Raw genomic sequence first — 16,634 nt, 5'->3', positions numbered from 1 at the left:
ATCTTTGCATTTGCTCACCATCATTTAAATGGTTTCTTATAACTCTATACAAACATACAGGGGTGCAGATGAAAATTTTGGTGTGGTTCTCAAATGAGAACCAGATTTTTTTTCCCTGACCCACAGACCTCATGGATGACCTTAAAGCGGAAGTCAACCCAAACACATTTTTTTCAAGAATATCTTCTATGCAGGCCCACTTGTTGAAACAAGGCATTCTGATAAATATTGCGTTTGTGGAATAAGAGTTAATCCACTCGTTTTTAGCCATTTCTGGGGGGGCAGCCATTTTGTCACTTGTGTCGACTGAAAATGACATCACACACCCTCAGGGCTCAGATAACGACCAATCATAGCTCAGCTTCAGAAAACAGGTGAGCCTTGATTGGTCTTTAACTGAACCGTGAGGGTCTGCGATGTCATTTTCAGTCAACATAAGTGACAAAATGGAGGGCTAAAAACGGGTGGATTTTGCTGCTACTCATATTTCACATTAGTCATATTGCCTTGTTTCAACTAGTGGGCCTAAAAATAAATAAATATGTTTGGGTTGACTTCCCCTTCAAAGAGTTACAGCAGATGTGGGGAAAGTTGGGCCCGCAGGCCACATCCAGACCTTTCATAGTCTCTGCAACTTTAATGAAGTCAAGATAAAATGTCAAGTATATATTGCTTTTATTCTAATGTGCATGCGTGTCAACAGGGCATGCAAAGAAAAGGAGTGACTTGTCTTCAATGTTTCCAACTTAAAGATATTGTCGCTGTATTCAGGGACTTCTACGACCATTCTAGCAATTATCAAAAAAAAAAGTAAAAAAAAAAAAAAAAAAAAAAAAAGAATACCACCAATGCAGCTGTGATCCATGTTAACAACAATCTTATTTCCTGCACAGTGGAGGGAATAGTGGAATTTGCCCTGGTAATGGGTCCTAAGAACAGCTGATTCTGGTTTGTGCTCATACACAACATAAAATATAGAAAAAAAATTGTTTACATGTTTTTCTGAATGTTGATTAGGTAGTGATTCATCATTAATGAGTAAATACACAAATGTAACTTTTTTTCACCAGTTTTTTTATTTCCTAATTACATCAAAAATTTGTAGGCGTGCGGTGCGAAAATGTGGGCAATGAGGACACCGTGCGGAGGTGCGTGGTTGACGAAATGACGTAATTTCATCGCGTGGAATCGCGCGGACCCCGCGGATGCATCAAGCCAGCTTTCATAGCAGTTGTTCATTACAGGTACCCCGCTACTGCTGTTTCAAAAGCATTCCAGCATGTCATGCAACATTACCCAGTGGGTCTGCGTGATGGCATTATTCACCCAATCCTTCTTCATCACTGATGTCTGACACCAACGCACAAAGAAACCCTAACAAGAGCTGTACAGCGCCACTGCATACAAATATAGGATGAATTATGGCGCTATGGTGACAAGACAAAGCAGCAGCTAAAGCTGCAGCAGTGATGCTAGCTCGTCTAATAGAATAGAAAGAGAAGACAGGAGGGAAGCAGCGACAAGAGCCTTAACCGCGAGCAACCTTCAATTTTGGACAAACATCGGACCTTTGTGCTCTTTATGAACAAAATAGCTAAGCGTAGTGAAGAGACCTGGACAAGTCTAATGTCTGGACTTACATGAGCAGGCTGCTGGGTGCCGACATGGACCTCTCCTCCCTCCGGCTCGGACACTCAAACGGATTACTGAAGGAGCGTTTCCTCAACATGGCTTTTACCAAGATCTGAAATTCACAAAAAGAACGGTATTAAACCTGCACTTTCGGCTTGTTTTGCATTGTAGTGTTGGCAGCGGGAACAGTACGGGACAAAACAAAATTGATTTCATATTCATTCACAAATAAGGTTCAAATGATCTAGAAGATTATTTTACACTTTAACCCAGGGGAGAATAAACTGTAAATACTATTTGAATTGCCAATTTTTTTTTCAATAAACTCATTCACTGCCATTGACGAATTTACTTGTTTTTTCACAGTCCAGCCATTCAATCCCAGGAATTTATTGATATTTTTTCCATTTGTTTTCAAACGTTAGGGTAAAAGAGGGTCTGAAAATGCCTGGCAGTGAATGAGTTAAATATCCCATGAAAGGAGACAGCGTGATGAAAAGAGAGTACATTTCCAGTTACTTACTACAGCAGAGAGGCTGGGAACAAACTTGACTGAGTTCTTGATGTCCTCTTCAGTCACCTCCACCGCAGAGCAGTGCTCCTCCTCCAGCGGCAGGGGGTCAGTGCCACCCTGAGTCACCCATTGGTCCACCTAAACACACATACAGTTAGAAGCGCAACATATGTTGTGATCATTCAGCAAAAAGCAAACCGCTATCCAATTAGGTAATTAGCAAGCAGTGCTTGGCAAGCACCAAGCGCACATTGCGTAATGTTGTTTGGTTGGCAGTACTTTGCGAAAATTACTCAACCAAATTGAATGAACGGGGTACATGAGCCAAGCAAGAAACTGTTCAATCTAGGCGAGTCAGGATTACAAAAACAAAATTCAGTTATCGGAATCTATTAGTGGGCTGCCTTTCAAGAGCTTTAAGTCAAGTTAAGTGTAGCCCGGTAAATATTTTGTTTTATATTTTGCCAAATTGGTTTTGTGAACATTCACAAAACTCGACATGTTCCGTTTGAATAATTTAGGGGTTGTTTCTGTGTACTGTATTATTGATGGACATTGGCCCTTTTGTGGATGTTTGTTGGTTCTGCGTTGCCTGTTGTAGCAAGGGGGGCGTTTGTAGATGAAGCACATAGGGGCACTTAGAAGTACTTGCTGTAGCTGCGCTTTCCCGGCAAAGCAGGGACAGCTTCTGTACGGGTAAGACGTGTTGAAATGCTCCCTCCAATATTTTAGGATAGCGAGTGTAAAAGTTGTTTACCTACTATGAGTCTGTATATAACTTTTATAGTTGGTTTTGTTTTGTAAAAGTGATGCTGAACTATGTAAGATTCGTCAAAGATTTTGCCTCATTTGTGTACTCTCTCACTCGCTGCAGGGGAGAGAACTCTTCTCTTGCTACAACACAGGTGCGTTATGATTTGTTGTTAATCCAATGTTCTCTGTTCCACATATTCTTTAGTAAATATGGTACTATTAGTCAAGCAAAATCGACTCATCTTTTTATATTCCCGCAAACCTTGGTTGAGAGGTTTCTATTTCTTTGTGGGTTCTTTGTGGGATCTGAGCATGGGACCAGCTGGTAAAGATCAGCCCCATAGGCAGGGAGGAGACCAACCCACATTATTTTTAGATTTTGAAGACAGTATAAATGTGAGGGCTGCGTGTTAGACCGAGCCCCTTTTCTGCCCTCGCCCATCTCGGGTGAGAGCATTCGCGAGGGTGGAAAAGCTGCCCAGATCTGATCATTGTATGATTCCTGAACTTCAGAGATGGTAAAAAAAACTGACAAGAAAATTGAATCGATTTGTGTGAGTCTTTATTTATATTGGATACCTTCTTGAAAGATAAAACGAACACGCATTGAGTAAGTAGTTGTTTTGTAAATTGCTAATTGGGCTTATGGACTCGAGACCTACAAAACTCCAACAGGATCTTAAACTATATAGTGTGTGGTATAATATTAAATGTGGAAGATCTGTATCAATAATAAGATGTATTTTATTAATATAGATGATAATGGAAGTGATATTTGGTCTAGTAAATAAATAATCCCAGACTGTACACCCTAAATAAAATGATAGATGAATGGATGGATAGCTAGCTAGTGCGGGAGTGGGGGGGGGTGGACTAACGGACTTCTGACGGACTAACTGACGGAACACACATAATTTGGATTGCGTCAGGGAGACCCAAATAGGAAAGGGAATGCCATCCTATAGATATTGGATATCCCTCCCTCTCATACACTGGTGCTCGTTTGTGCCCAGTCCTCCACTGGGACTAACAGGTTCCATCATGCCCTGGTGCATGTTGAGCAAATCTGGATAGTTCAAGTGTGTGGCGTGCCACCCAGGCAACAAGTGACTAAGCCCAGTGGAGTAAATTTCACCCATTTTGTTTTCTCTCTGCTGTTACCTTGATCTCAGAGATGGTGATTCGGGTGTCTGGGTTCTTGTCCAACATTCGCAAGATCAAAGTCCTCAACTCTTCGTTGATTTTTGGTCTGAAAGGACACACAAGGTAATGACGCTACAGACAACTTTTTGGAGGGGAGACTTGATTAGGAACCACAGTGCACACCAGCCTGCTTCCTTCTGTTGTCGCTGTCATGAATATTTCATTACAGGGGGACGGTTTTGACCTACAATGTTTCATGGTTATGAACGGCGTACACGGTCCTTGTTTTTGCCCCTTCCAGTGTGCAAGCCAACCACGAGAATGAAGGTGAGGGATAGTTCCCTGTTTTTGTTACCCCCACGTTTATATTGATATTCATGGTTTGAGGAGCTATTCATACAAACTCCCTTCTGTACTAACGAATGGGAGCTAAGAGAGATTGATACTGATTTCTTGGTCCAGTAGGCCCGATTCATACGAGATAGGGACAACGTTGAATGCGAAGATGTATTTTGCCACAGGTTAGTTAATACACAACGCATAGAAACCATACGCACCAAGACTCACCATTGACTCTTGCTTATTGTCAGATGGCTGCATGCACTGTACTGTTATTCTGACCTCTATGTGCCAAAGACAATATTCCGTTCACATTCGAGGAAAAAAAAAAATCACAAACAGTAAATCTTGAACGTCTCATTAACATCATAATACAAACATAGTCATTTGGGACGGACTTAAATTTGATGTATTCTAAAATCCAAGCCATGCTAAAACAAAGGATGGGTAATCATTTGTTTTTAACAACAAATAATTGTACACATTTTCTTTTGGGTCGTGGTTATTTCGGACACAGTGCAAAGATCTTTTCTATTTTCTTTTTTTTTTTTTTTTATCACATGCAAACTCATCTTAAATGGGAGTCAGCACACACTCGCCACCATTTAAAGTGCTTCTGATAAACCCCACAAAGCTTTCATATGATTTTGCAGCCTTTTCCTGACAGTTTTTTTTGCTTTCTAGCAGAAGCTTGAAGGTTTTGTACCAATACTGACTGGTATTTGGAGTTGCTCATAATTTCCTCCAGTTTGTCTATCACAGTTATGAGAAGGTTTAAACATATTTTTACTTCCACTCTCAAAAAAGATTAAAAAAAAACAAAAAACATTGAGTTGTACAGTTTATAGGCCACATTAATGGTGGGAAAAGTTTTGAAATGATGTATGTTGGTCTTCATTTTCTGTCACAAATAACTGGCATTTGAACAGCGGTGAGTAGACTCGATATCCACTGCAAGTCAGGCAGAGTTAAGTACAGAGGTGACAATTAACAGTCTCATTTAGAAGTCCAACGCACGCTTGACTGACCACTGAATTAAATGAGTGGGAATAAATGGAACGACATAATGACCCATGGATGGTACAAACATGTACACTGCACAGCGAGAGACTCCAACAAGCGAAACGGAAGCACCACAGCATTGCAAGCATTTCAACAAAACTGAGCTCTGTAATCATGTTTGATTGCAATCAAATGTTCCGATTTTTTATTTTTTTTTAAAAGGAACTAAAGCACCCCACTTTGCTACGGGTCGTGTAACTAATGACAATGAATAGCACATTAGGCTTAAGATTGCTTCACAAATCAGGCCGTAGAGTTTTCCTCCAGCCCGTGCTAATCTCTCACATGGCGAGATGGTGATTTGAACATTTGAAAGGACATTTTGCAACGAACAAGATTGCGTTGTGAGAATTGTAGCTGTCATCTAAAGAACAATTACCGGTAGTCAAATCATTGGAGTCTCATCATTGGAGTCTTCAAAAGCTGACTGCGGGGGAGGGGATGTGACGTCGGTGAAAGCTAAGTAGACATTTTGTTCCTCTCAAATGTTTTAGTGATGTGCGCAATGAAGTGTTGTCAATGTTTCACACATACTTGAACCCGGCACAATGTCAAAATTGTAATTCCTTGTGAAAGGATATTTGCATGTTGCCACGCAATGTACAACCTCATTTGCTGTCCACCTAAGCTATAACAAACCAATTAATTCTGACAAATGTGATGTCTCCATTAATCACCATCAGGTGGTGGTGTTATCCTGTTTGGGAGAAGGTTTAATACAAAGTTACCAAGAAGATAGGAAAGAAAGGTTTGTGTATGCAAAATCTGCTGATGTCCCTGTTTGCCTTTTCAGTGCTTGTTTTGATCACATGCAGGTGACATTTAGTACATGCTGGCAGTGCACTGACGTGTTTGTGTCTGGGACGCGGATAAAATGAGAGGCAAATGGTGACGATAGTGACCTTATTTGGAAACTGGCCTGTCTCTTTTTAATGGAGTGGCGATGTGGAGGTGCCATACGGGGTACTTACATTTCTGGGAAATCCACAGGTTTGGTCCTTATTTTATTGTGCAAAGCCAATATGTACTCGTCAATAAATGGGCACTGCAGGCAGGGGATGGAAAACAACACAAGAAAGGTAGATTCAATTATTCCGTTGCTAGAGGGAAAAATGTAACAAAGATGCATGTAATGAGTTGTTTGATACTCATTAAATGATGGTGCTTTGTAGCCAGCTAATCAGTGAGGACTTACCTAACGTGATTCACCTCTTAACTCATTCACTGCCATTGACGAATTGACTTTTCACAGTCCTGCCATTCAATCCCAGGAATTTATTCATATTTTTTTCAAATTTTTTCAAACGTTAGGGTAAAAGAGGGTCTGAAAATGTCTGGCAGTGAATGAGTTAATACTGCCACACTGGAATTATAAAAACTACTATCCCAAAATGCAATTTAACAACATGCAACTCTGACACACACACACACTATCTGGAATAGTTCAGAATCAATATTTATTTAATTGCATGACAAAAACCTAATAAAAATAAACGTCACCCTCACCAGAGATGTTGATTATCAAATGTATCAATGCGAACAAATTGCTATGACATGTTTTTTTTTTTTTTCCAGTCGAAATTGGCTGGCTATGAACAACCAAAAATAGGATGGAAAAATGCTGACGTCATCAATGGCCAGCTCGTCAGCCTTGGGAGGACAAATATGGAATCTGAATGGCTCAAGAAACAGCCCAATTGCTAATAGTTTAAATTACAGCCAACCAGTACTGCTGATTTTGAAGGGCCTTGGCAGATCAGATTGACACGGCAATATAAAGAGACAGAAATCTGATTGGACAAAAAATAAATAAATAAATAAATAAATTGAAATCCACATTACTGTAAATGCAGTGCAGCCAAAAGAACCACTAAAAATAATTACAATACAGTAAATGTTGGAAAAATGCTTCTAGGCCATAAATAAGATAGGTCACACAATCAAATGAAAAACAGCTAAAACGTCTTTTTTAAGAGCAGGTCATGATGTTCATATCTAAATCTGTGGAATCAACATTCTTGGAGTCAAAACAAACATTTTCATTGAAGCAAGTCAACCAAATGCTCAAACAAAGAGTAAAAACGTAAACTTGCCTTTCCAAAGATGAAACAGTAGAGAGTGACTCCCATGGCCCAAACATCCAGCGCCTTAAAAAACAAAACGTTGCACACAGAAAATGAGATGTTAGAAAAACTGTCAAAAACACACTGCCCCAGCAAAGAAAATGATGGATTAATAGTGAGTAAAATTATAAAACGGATCCCGACAGTATACGGCTGTAGCTAGTTCAAGTATCTAGAATCAGATTTTATTCAAAGGATTATTTTTCATCTGAAAAATATCAATAACACGCACAACAGATTAGAACTAAATTGCAGCCAACTACAAAAATTGTTATCTTTTAAATCACATTGTGTATCTCCTCTCACAAGAATTATTCCTGAGACCAATACAAAATAAAGACTGGTAAAGGGTAACTATACCTGTTTAATGTCTTACTGACCTTCACTTTGTTTTATCTTATATTTTTAGCTGTATTATGTAACAACTTTTATTTATCCTTGACTTCATGCTTCATAGTGTGTGTGTGTGTGTGTGGGGGTGTGTGTGTGTGTGTGTGTGTGTGTGAGGGGGTGCGTGCGTGTATGTGCGGTTAAATCAATGACTACGGGAGTGGGAGTTATTGAGCAAGCATACTGAGAGGTAATTGTTTGGTTTCTTTTAAATTCCCTTTTTATACTTAGTGTTACATTTCAATTTATTTTCATCTATTTTATTTTATTACTCGTCATATTCCGTTGTTGTAAATTTTGTATATGACAGCACGCCAAGAACCAAACCACAAAAGGGTTTTTGCAAGGACAGATAATGCAACATAAAAGTACGTTGTTCCACATGTTAATGACCATTTTGCTGTCTTCTTTACAAGTCATTGTTGTTTAATTTAAAAAACGCTGTTAAGTATTTTTCACAGAATTCCTGACAGAAAAATGTCAATACTGAGGGACATTCTATTATATGTTTGGATTCCAAGTTGTGTTCTAAAATGTGCTCCAAATAAAACTGTTCCCTGCAACACTGTGCACAATTATAACCTGGAGAGGATTTTTGATTTTTTAATACAGTACATGGATAACATGCTTATTTGAGGCTTTTTGCTTACCTAGAGTAAATGGAGTGTAGAATGAATTTTGAAATGACAGCAGGCTAGCGTAGATCGAGTGAAGGAATTTATAGTTCGCCTTCAAAAGCATTGAAAAGTGGTTAGCACACATGCCACATCAAGAAATCATCTACAGGGAGTTTGCATGTTCTACTGTGCTTGTGTGGACTCAATTGTCCATACTGTGCTTGTAAATGTGAGTGTGAATGATAATTTTTGAGGGTTGGTCAAGGGTGTATGCAGCGTCTTGCCTCAGACTGCTGGGAAAGGCTCCATTGGGGGTGAGCTCATACACGGACACCTACGATCTGGGTGGAAGGCGGTCCCCAAGTCCCCACTTCACAGATCTTATAGCCAACTTTATACCACTGAAAATGACATTTCAGTTGCTCACAGGGCTCAGATAACGACCAATCAAGGCTCAGCTTCAGAAAACAGCCGAGCCACGATTGGTCGTTACCTGAGTCCTGAGCACCTGTGATGTCATTTTCAGTCGACAGAAGTGACCAAATGGCCGCCCCCTGAGATGGCTAAAAACAAGTGGATTTTGCTGCTTAACTCATATTTCATATTAATCATATAGCCCGGTGTCAACTAGTGGACCAGCATAGAACATATTCTTGAAAAAAAAAATGTTTGGCTTGACTTCCTTATTCAATGCTCAGAGTGCATCACTACTGTGTTTTACCAACATGTTTGTTCAATTTTGGCATGGCTGATAGCATTTTTCTCTTTTGAATTTAATCCACATCTATCCTTGCATATGCCCATTAAGATGCAATTAAATGCAGTTTATGTATATTTACAAGGTTTATATTAATGCTTAAAGTGCATTATTAGCGTGCATTTACCAACATCATATTATGTTTATTTGCTCACTCAATTTGGGTGGGATGATGACTTTACCCAGTACAGTATTTCATACATCTACTTAGTTTACAGTTACCTGCTTTTATACACTGAGAAAATTGAATGTGGTTATTACACAGCATGGAAATATGTATTGCCAACTTTGTAGTGTCACGCATAACATTTGAACCTGTGTTACTTTGCACTTAGATGTCAAGTTTTATTTTGCACTTTTGCTTGAATCGTAAATTCCGCGTTAGTTGGGGATTTGTTATGAACTTAAATTCTCAATTGCAGAGTGAAAGTTCTGCCTCCAGTCAGAACGAAACGAAAGGTCTTAAGAGTTCAGTACTCGTACTGGCATCTGTCTGAAAAAAAACCCGTTATTGAACATCCCTTATATTTTGTGCCTCAACCTGCCACAGTACTCAAGCAAATTAATTTATTCTTCTGCCATGTCAAGGTCTATCAGCACACTTAAAGCGAAAGAAAGGAGCCGTTTCGATTGGCTGTAAATCAAGTCGGTTATGCTCATGCCCACAACGGAGCAATACAGCTTTTTTTTTTTTTTTTTAAATACACCACAATGTCATGTAGACTTTTACCACTTTTTTTTTCATTTCCAGTTAAAGAATACCCAAATAAAAACTTCATTTAAGACCAAACTTGGATTATGGGTTATGTTTTATATATGCAGGCATCCATCCACCATAAAATCAACTCACTTTTCCACTGAAGCTCTTGCGCTTGTCTGACAGGGTCTCTGGTGCCATGAACGCAGGAGTACCAGCTGTGCTGGACAGCAAAGCGTCTTTACCCTCAAACTGGTTGCTCACTCCAAAATCTGCAATCTTTACATGGCCGTCATCACCCAGTAACAAATTAGAAGGCTTGATGTCACGGTGTACAATTTTCTGGTAGTGCACTGTGGAGACAAGTTAATGGTCTAAACATCATACAGGCAAAACTTAATTACATCGTGCTCAAACTATGATTGGCTTTGATAATGACTTCATGTTTAATAGTTGGCAAGATGTAGTCGGATAACCTTCATACCCATTTAAAGAGTTAAAAATAATAAAATAATCTTAAAATGAACTCATAAGTGAACAGGCAGCTAGTGAAGGGAGGCCAGTATTGGAGTTATGTGCTCCCATCTATGAGCTCCAGTTAGGAGGCGAGCGGAAGCATTTTGGACCAACTAGAAATGCTTGAGGGAGGACTGGCTGGCTCCAAAATGAAGTGCATTTCAGTAAACCAGCCGAGACTAAACAAAAGATTGGATTATCGTTTCCAAGTGTTGTTGTGAAGGGAGTATCTTTACTTTAGCCAAATACCCAAGATTAAAAAAAAAGATGGATTTAACAGCACCACCAATTTGCAGGTTCAATTTAAAAAAACACTGTCCAATTTAAAACCCAAGTTCGAGACTCTTGGCTATAGATAAAACGCCAAGGGGCCTAAATCAACAGAGTGGGATGCACAAGGGCCACCTGGATCAAACATCACAACGTTGGACTTTTTTTCATTGAAATTCAAGAACTTCAATGCCACCCAGGCTTTAATTTCCTCCAGAAACGACAGAAGAAGTAGGCAACGTTTCTGCTTAGCGGGACATAGATCTGACTGTCATGCGCATAGCCGTGAAAGGAAATACCATGTTCTCTTAAAATGGAACCCAGGAGGGGCAGCAAATATAATGAAAACAACAGGGGTCTCAAAATTCAACCCTGTGGAAAACCATATGACAACGGGGCAGAGTGGGACACAGAGGAACAAAGGCTAACACAAAATGTCCTGCTTGCCAAGTAGGATTTAACCCACTCCAGAACTTTACCACTAATGCAATGCAACAGAATACTGTGGTTCACCATATCGAAAACTATAGTCAGGTCCAACATAACAATACTCACATAGCTTCCAGTGTCATTATCAAACAAAGCCATCGCCTTATTAAAGAAGTTACATCAAATCACTCATCATTAGCATCATCCATGCAACCATTTATGAATTGTACTGCTTATCATAACATCCAAAATACAATTGTTTCCCCTAACAAACAAGAGATCATTTGAATACATTCTGATTGCTACGGGCATTAATCAACAGTTGGATTTGAAGATGTGTTCAAATGGAGACTTCAATACAATCTGAAGATTTTGAAGAGCTCACTCATTAAATCTAAAGTACGGAATTTAAAGACAGGCTTTTAAGAGGGACCAGGTTCATCTAACTCACTGAATGAGCCTTCAGAATGAGATGTTATCTTCTTTCTAGGACTCTCAGCACTTATCTTTAGACTGCAATGTCCGGACCGTATTGACTCGTAATCATTTGGACCGGAACCTTGTGAAACCAATCTACTGCAGCAAACCATGGAACGTTGAAAGAAACATGGCTTACGGGATATAGTGTAGGCGGTACTGATGAGCTTGTAAGACAAACTGCCCAAGAAAAGGGCCCTGAACTCTTTGGCCTTATAGTTTGTGCAGTTGGTTGGAAACTGAAATATACTTTGGAAAAATGTCCTATTTGGCAGACACAAAACAATGGTCTTAATATGCACAATAAAATGTCATCCTAAATTTGCTTGATAAACAATTTGTACTCTCTGGTCCGTTTATGAGGCCTTCATGTGAGGAATACTTACAGTACTCAATGCCAAGGATGACATCTCGGAAGTATAACCTTGCCTGTTCCTCTGACAACGGATTGTCGGTGGGTACTTCCAACACTGGGCTGCAAATTGACAGTGCACACAAAGAGTTTTCTATTTCAGACGCACTCTGTTAATTGGCGCTTGAAATTGATAGATTACAGTCCTCAGAAATGGACTCCCAAAGGCAAACATCGTCAATGCTGCTTTTACATTATGCTGCAGGTGTTATTGCCAAATTACATTTGAAGGGTTTCGCCGAAGCTCATTTACGAAGGATGTGTTGTTTGGGACGTAAACGCCATTGATCAGCACACTGTGATTACAATGCCAGGATATAGCTGATCCATATGTCTGCCTACAGTGCTGCGACATTGGCATTTTCCCCGTACAAACAATCAAAGATGAATTAGGATCTGAGTACAGCAGAGTATATCAGATTCCATGAAGTTTGTGTCGCTTACGCTTTCATCGCAAATATCTGAACTGGCCCACATGGGAGGTAAAATGTTTTGAAAGATGCCATAGGGAGCCATTGATTTCTCTGGATTAATTAAATTTACATGATCCCCCCATTACGAAATTCCCTTCCCACTTTCAGGAGAGATGTTAGAGTGAGGTGGTTTCACAACACTGTCATACACAAGAGCAGTTAGGTGTGCAGTGCCCAGCACAGGTCAGTTTTACAGCAGGTACAGGACAGTACTCCTGTCTGACCAAACAAGATGTTGGCACCATTGTTCATTAATGAGGTTGTTGTTCCGACCCTGCATTATAGTAAGATACATTTTCAATATCTTTCCTCTCTCTTGTGGATCAAATATGACATACCAAATACATCGTTTGTATAGGATGCTATTAAACTTTAAAGGAGTAACTTACGTTGTCAGTGATTTAATCATTAGTAAATTGTAAATGCACATTCGTACTTGACAGAATACAGTTGGATCAAACAGACTTTTGTGGATCATGTTTGCAATCAAGCCAGGTTTAGGGTGACTAATTAGGCCGAAGAGAGGCGCGGTCAATGACTACAACATGTCTGTTGTTTACCAGTTATTTTTTTTTAATTCTTATAGACTATAAGATTATAGTCTATAAGACACATATTCAGTTGTGTTTGTTTATTCAAATATAAGTACGGAAATGTAGTTTTAGTGTTTACATTTGTGTGATGTTTAATAGGCAAATCACGTCACACTTCATTGGTGTTCTAAACATGTTTTCCTTCCATCCGCACGCTTTACAGTATCTAATTTGCTAAGGTGATGTAGCATGAATGTATTTACTTGTCAGTCCTGTCAAGAACCATCTGACAACAACGACGTGCATTTTAGTGATGATGTGCTCCAACATAAAAGATAAAATAGTCAATCCAATCGACTGTACGCATGCGTGAAATGTTAAACCATGTTCGCTCCCACTCTTATGTAATAATAAAAGGTCTAATTTCATTTGATCCCATTTTTAGCATTCTGGGGGAGGCAGCCCATGCATGTAGGAGCTGACTTCTTCTGGTAATAAGCATGAACTTATTACAAATCCCTTTGAAGCCAGAAAAGGCGCAAAAACCGGCACAGTGCCGGCTCTGAGCCCTGTAGAAAAACACTCAAAAGGCTGAGGGCGGATGGATGGATGGATGGACGGAGGGAATGAAGAAATGAGGAAGAGGAAAAAGACAAATCGAGGGGATGAGCCTTCAAATATTAAAAAAAGGACACATTGCACTCACCCCTTGCACATCAGCTCGAATACTGTCAGAAAAAAAAAAGAGAATTTATAAGTAAATATGAATGCCAAAGACAAAACAAGTCATTAATTCATGCAAACACGACACTGTTAGTCCACTGCGCAGCCTCGGGGTAGCGAGCCAACAGCAAATTTATTGCATTGAATTAGACCATTGAATTGTGTAAATGGGCCACATTAAGCATGTGAGGAGTTTGACGTTTCCAACTGTGACCTGGCAGTGCTGATGAGGGTTAGTGTGCGCCTCGAGGAGGTGGAAGGGAAGCCAGGGACAAACTGAATTAGTTATATGAACGCTAGTTACTGAAATGGTAAAAGGCAGAGGAAGAAAGAAAATGCAGGGTGCATACCCATGTGAAGGTTATCCTCTGAAGGATCATCCAGCACCTGTGACATGAACACAACAGTGAATGAAAGAGTGAGACCACAATCTATAAATACGTCATATTTATCGTCACTTTGAAAAATTACTTTTTGGGTCAATCTGCGCATAATGCATATGTGGACTGGTGGACTGAGCCGGAGATTAAAAAAAAAAAAAAAAAAGGATTCCTCTCATGACAACTGCAAAGTCATTTTTGAACTGAGCCGTTTTCAACTACTTGACCTTTTCTGTCAACGCGCATTAAAGCAGCTTACAGTTCAGCAACAGACAGCAGAGGAGCTTTGATTTAAAAATGTCATATCCGCAATGGCTTGCATCAGTCTAAGTGATGCTCTGTTTAATAAACAGAGATGTCATCATTGCACTCTGGTTCATGCAAGACAACTCGCTAAAACATCCTTGTGGGTTTAAACGACAAGAAGGAAGATAACGGTCTGTCAGAGCAATGCCTTCTTGTGTGTGTCGGTCCATCGGGGAATGTTTGCTTATAAACTTGTATCTTAAAGTAAATTGGGGTTTTTAACTACACAGATCCTGCTACAGTGGTGATGTGTAATTTAAAGTGGAAGTTAATCCAAACATTTTTTCCCAAGGATATGTTCTATGCAGGCCCACTAGCGGGAACAAGGTAATATGATCAAATGAAATATGAGTTAATTAAGCAGCTAAATCCACCCGTTTTTAGCCATCTCAGATGGCGGCCATTTTGTCACTTCTGTCGACTGAAAATGACATCACAGACCCTCAGGGCTCAGATAACGACCAATCATGGCTCACCTGTTTTCTGAAGCTGAGCTATGATTGGCGTTATCTGAGCCCGAGGGCGTGTGATGTCATTTTCAGTCGACAGAAGTGACAAAATGGCCGCCCCCAGAGATGGCTAAAAATGGGTGGATTTTGTTGCTTAACTCATGTTCTACAAACACAATATCAATCATAATGCTATATTTCAACTAGTGGGCCGGCATAGAACATATTCTTAGAAAAAAATATATTTTTGGTTGACTTCCGCTTTAAGGTTTCATTGTCTAAAATGCAAGATAAAAGATCTATTAATATGCTTTTTTTTTTTTTTGAGAAGCTGATCTGTGTGAAGTTGCAGTAGGGCCATCAATAACATTCTTAACGGTCATAAAAGTGTAAAAAAGATGCCAACTTCTACAATAAACTGAAATAAAACATAAAAAGAATCCACAGTTGTTCATGGACATTTTCCCCTACTGATTTCAACATATTTCTGCTATAGTGTCAATGATATACTGTATGTTGCTTTGCTTTTATTTTTGAAAATCCCAAAGTTACTGTTGTGCTGAATAGGGGCCATCCTCAAATGCAAAAATTAATTCGATGTAGCGGGTGGGAGAAGTAATTAACTTTTTAAATGCATCATTTGCATTTCAATATTGAATCATTACACAATCATGGATCATTAAATAACATAATGCTTGCAGGAAGACAAAAGTGGGAAGCTAAATGGCGCAACTGGTGTGATTTAATGTACCATGTACCATCCACAAAAATAACATTTTTATTTTTTATTTTACATGATCCAAAAATGCAATGTTGCGATTTTGTAGCACTGTATATGAATACAGTACATACATGCGCGTTCTCACGCACGTTCTTATACAACGGTCAAGACACAACATGTCTGAGAGCAGCAGCATGCGTATTGGACAATGAATATGTTCATCAGCAGCATCATGTGATGCTAAACATTCATGACATTTATCTTAAATTTTATCTTCAGTGACCATTTCACATATCAGAGCTAACACAATTTCTTAGTTAGTGATGATGTGAGTGATGTGTGAAATGATTCATGGAACTAAGTTACAAACACTGCAAACCTTATTTTTTGGGGCAATAATTCGAATAATATACAATTGAAACATGGCTGTTTGCTTTTTGTAATGCTCAGAAAGATTTTGCTATTTTCAGCATATGTAAGTTCTAATTCATACAGTACATCTCCAGTTTGTTTTAAGGAAAGATAGTTGATTGTAAATGGAAATCATGGAAACATGAGTTTTGACAAATATTGTTTTAAAAGTAGCAAGTCATCAGACAGAAAGATGAAAAAACATTCAAAGAAAAAAACGTGTGAGGCGGTGACACATTCTCACCCCTAACAAGGTTTTACTTTTCTTGATGGCTGCTGACTAATGTAGTGGCTGACTAAGAAAGAGTAACTTAAGTTAATTTACAGGAACGTCATTAAAAAACAGAGATTTTTTTAATATATTTTTTTAAAAGGTGATACTCTATGACTCAGCATGGATGATATTCCTTTTTGTCCCAGCCATCTGTGACAAATAGACACATCACATTCATTGCTTTGAATCTGTTCTGCACTGCGTGGGCTTCAATATTCAAAACGAGAGAAAAG

The 16,634-nt window shown here is 39.2% G+C and overlaps 1 protein-coding gene and 1 long non-coding RNA gene across 4 annotated transcripts in view; one reads left to right on the top strand and one right to left on the bottom strand.

Annotated features, from left to right (window-relative positions):
* Positions 1 to 16,634, bottom strand: part of camkk1a (calcium/calmodulin-dependent protein kinase kinase 1, alpha a) — a 57,436-nt gene that overhangs the window by 6,044 nt on the left and 34,758 nt on the right. For all 3 annotated transcript variants that reach the window (XM_086012181.1, XM_086012183.1, XM_086012182.1), the window contains exons 7-15: positions 14,211 to 14,247; positions 13,844 to 13,865; positions 12,106 to 12,194; positions 10,181 to 10,380; positions 7,537 to 7,590; positions 6,415 to 6,488; positions 4,061 to 4,148; positions 2,156 to 2,284; positions 1,641 to 1,744 (exon numbers count right to left, since the gene is read on the bottom strand). In XM_086012181.1, the coding sequence (XP_085868307.1) occupies positions 1,641 to 1,744; positions 2,156 to 2,284; positions 4,061 to 4,148; positions 6,415 to 6,488; positions 7,537 to 7,590; positions 10,181 to 10,380; positions 12,106 to 12,194; positions 13,844 to 13,865; positions 14,211 to 14,247 (797 nt within the window). The remainder of the gene's footprint in view (positions 1 to 1,640; positions 1,745 to 2,155; positions 2,285 to 4,060; positions 4,149 to 6,414; positions 6,489 to 7,536; positions 7,591 to 10,180; positions 10,381 to 12,105; positions 12,195 to 13,843; positions 13,866 to 14,210; positions 14,248 to 16,634) is intronic.
* On the top strand, positions 3,020 to 6,468 carry LOC147133046 (uncharacterized). The gene is made up of 3 exons (XR_015081824.1): positions 3,020 to 3,051; positions 4,072 to 4,165; positions 4,272 to 6,468. It is a non-coding gene; the product is annotated as an uncharacterized LOC147133046 (long non-coding RNA).

The sequence above is a fragment of the Filicampus tigris genome, chromosome 17 (genome assembly GCF_054856515.1).
Source record: "Filicampus tigris isolate MCC_2025a chromosome 17, RoL_Ftig_1.0, whole genome shotgun sequence".
NCBI lineage: Eukaryota > Metazoa > Chordata > Actinopteri > Syngnathiformes > Syngnathidae > Filicampus > Filicampus tigris.
The sequence above is the reverse complement of the archived record's forward strand: the minus strand, read 5'-3'. Positions and strand labels throughout refer to the sequence as shown.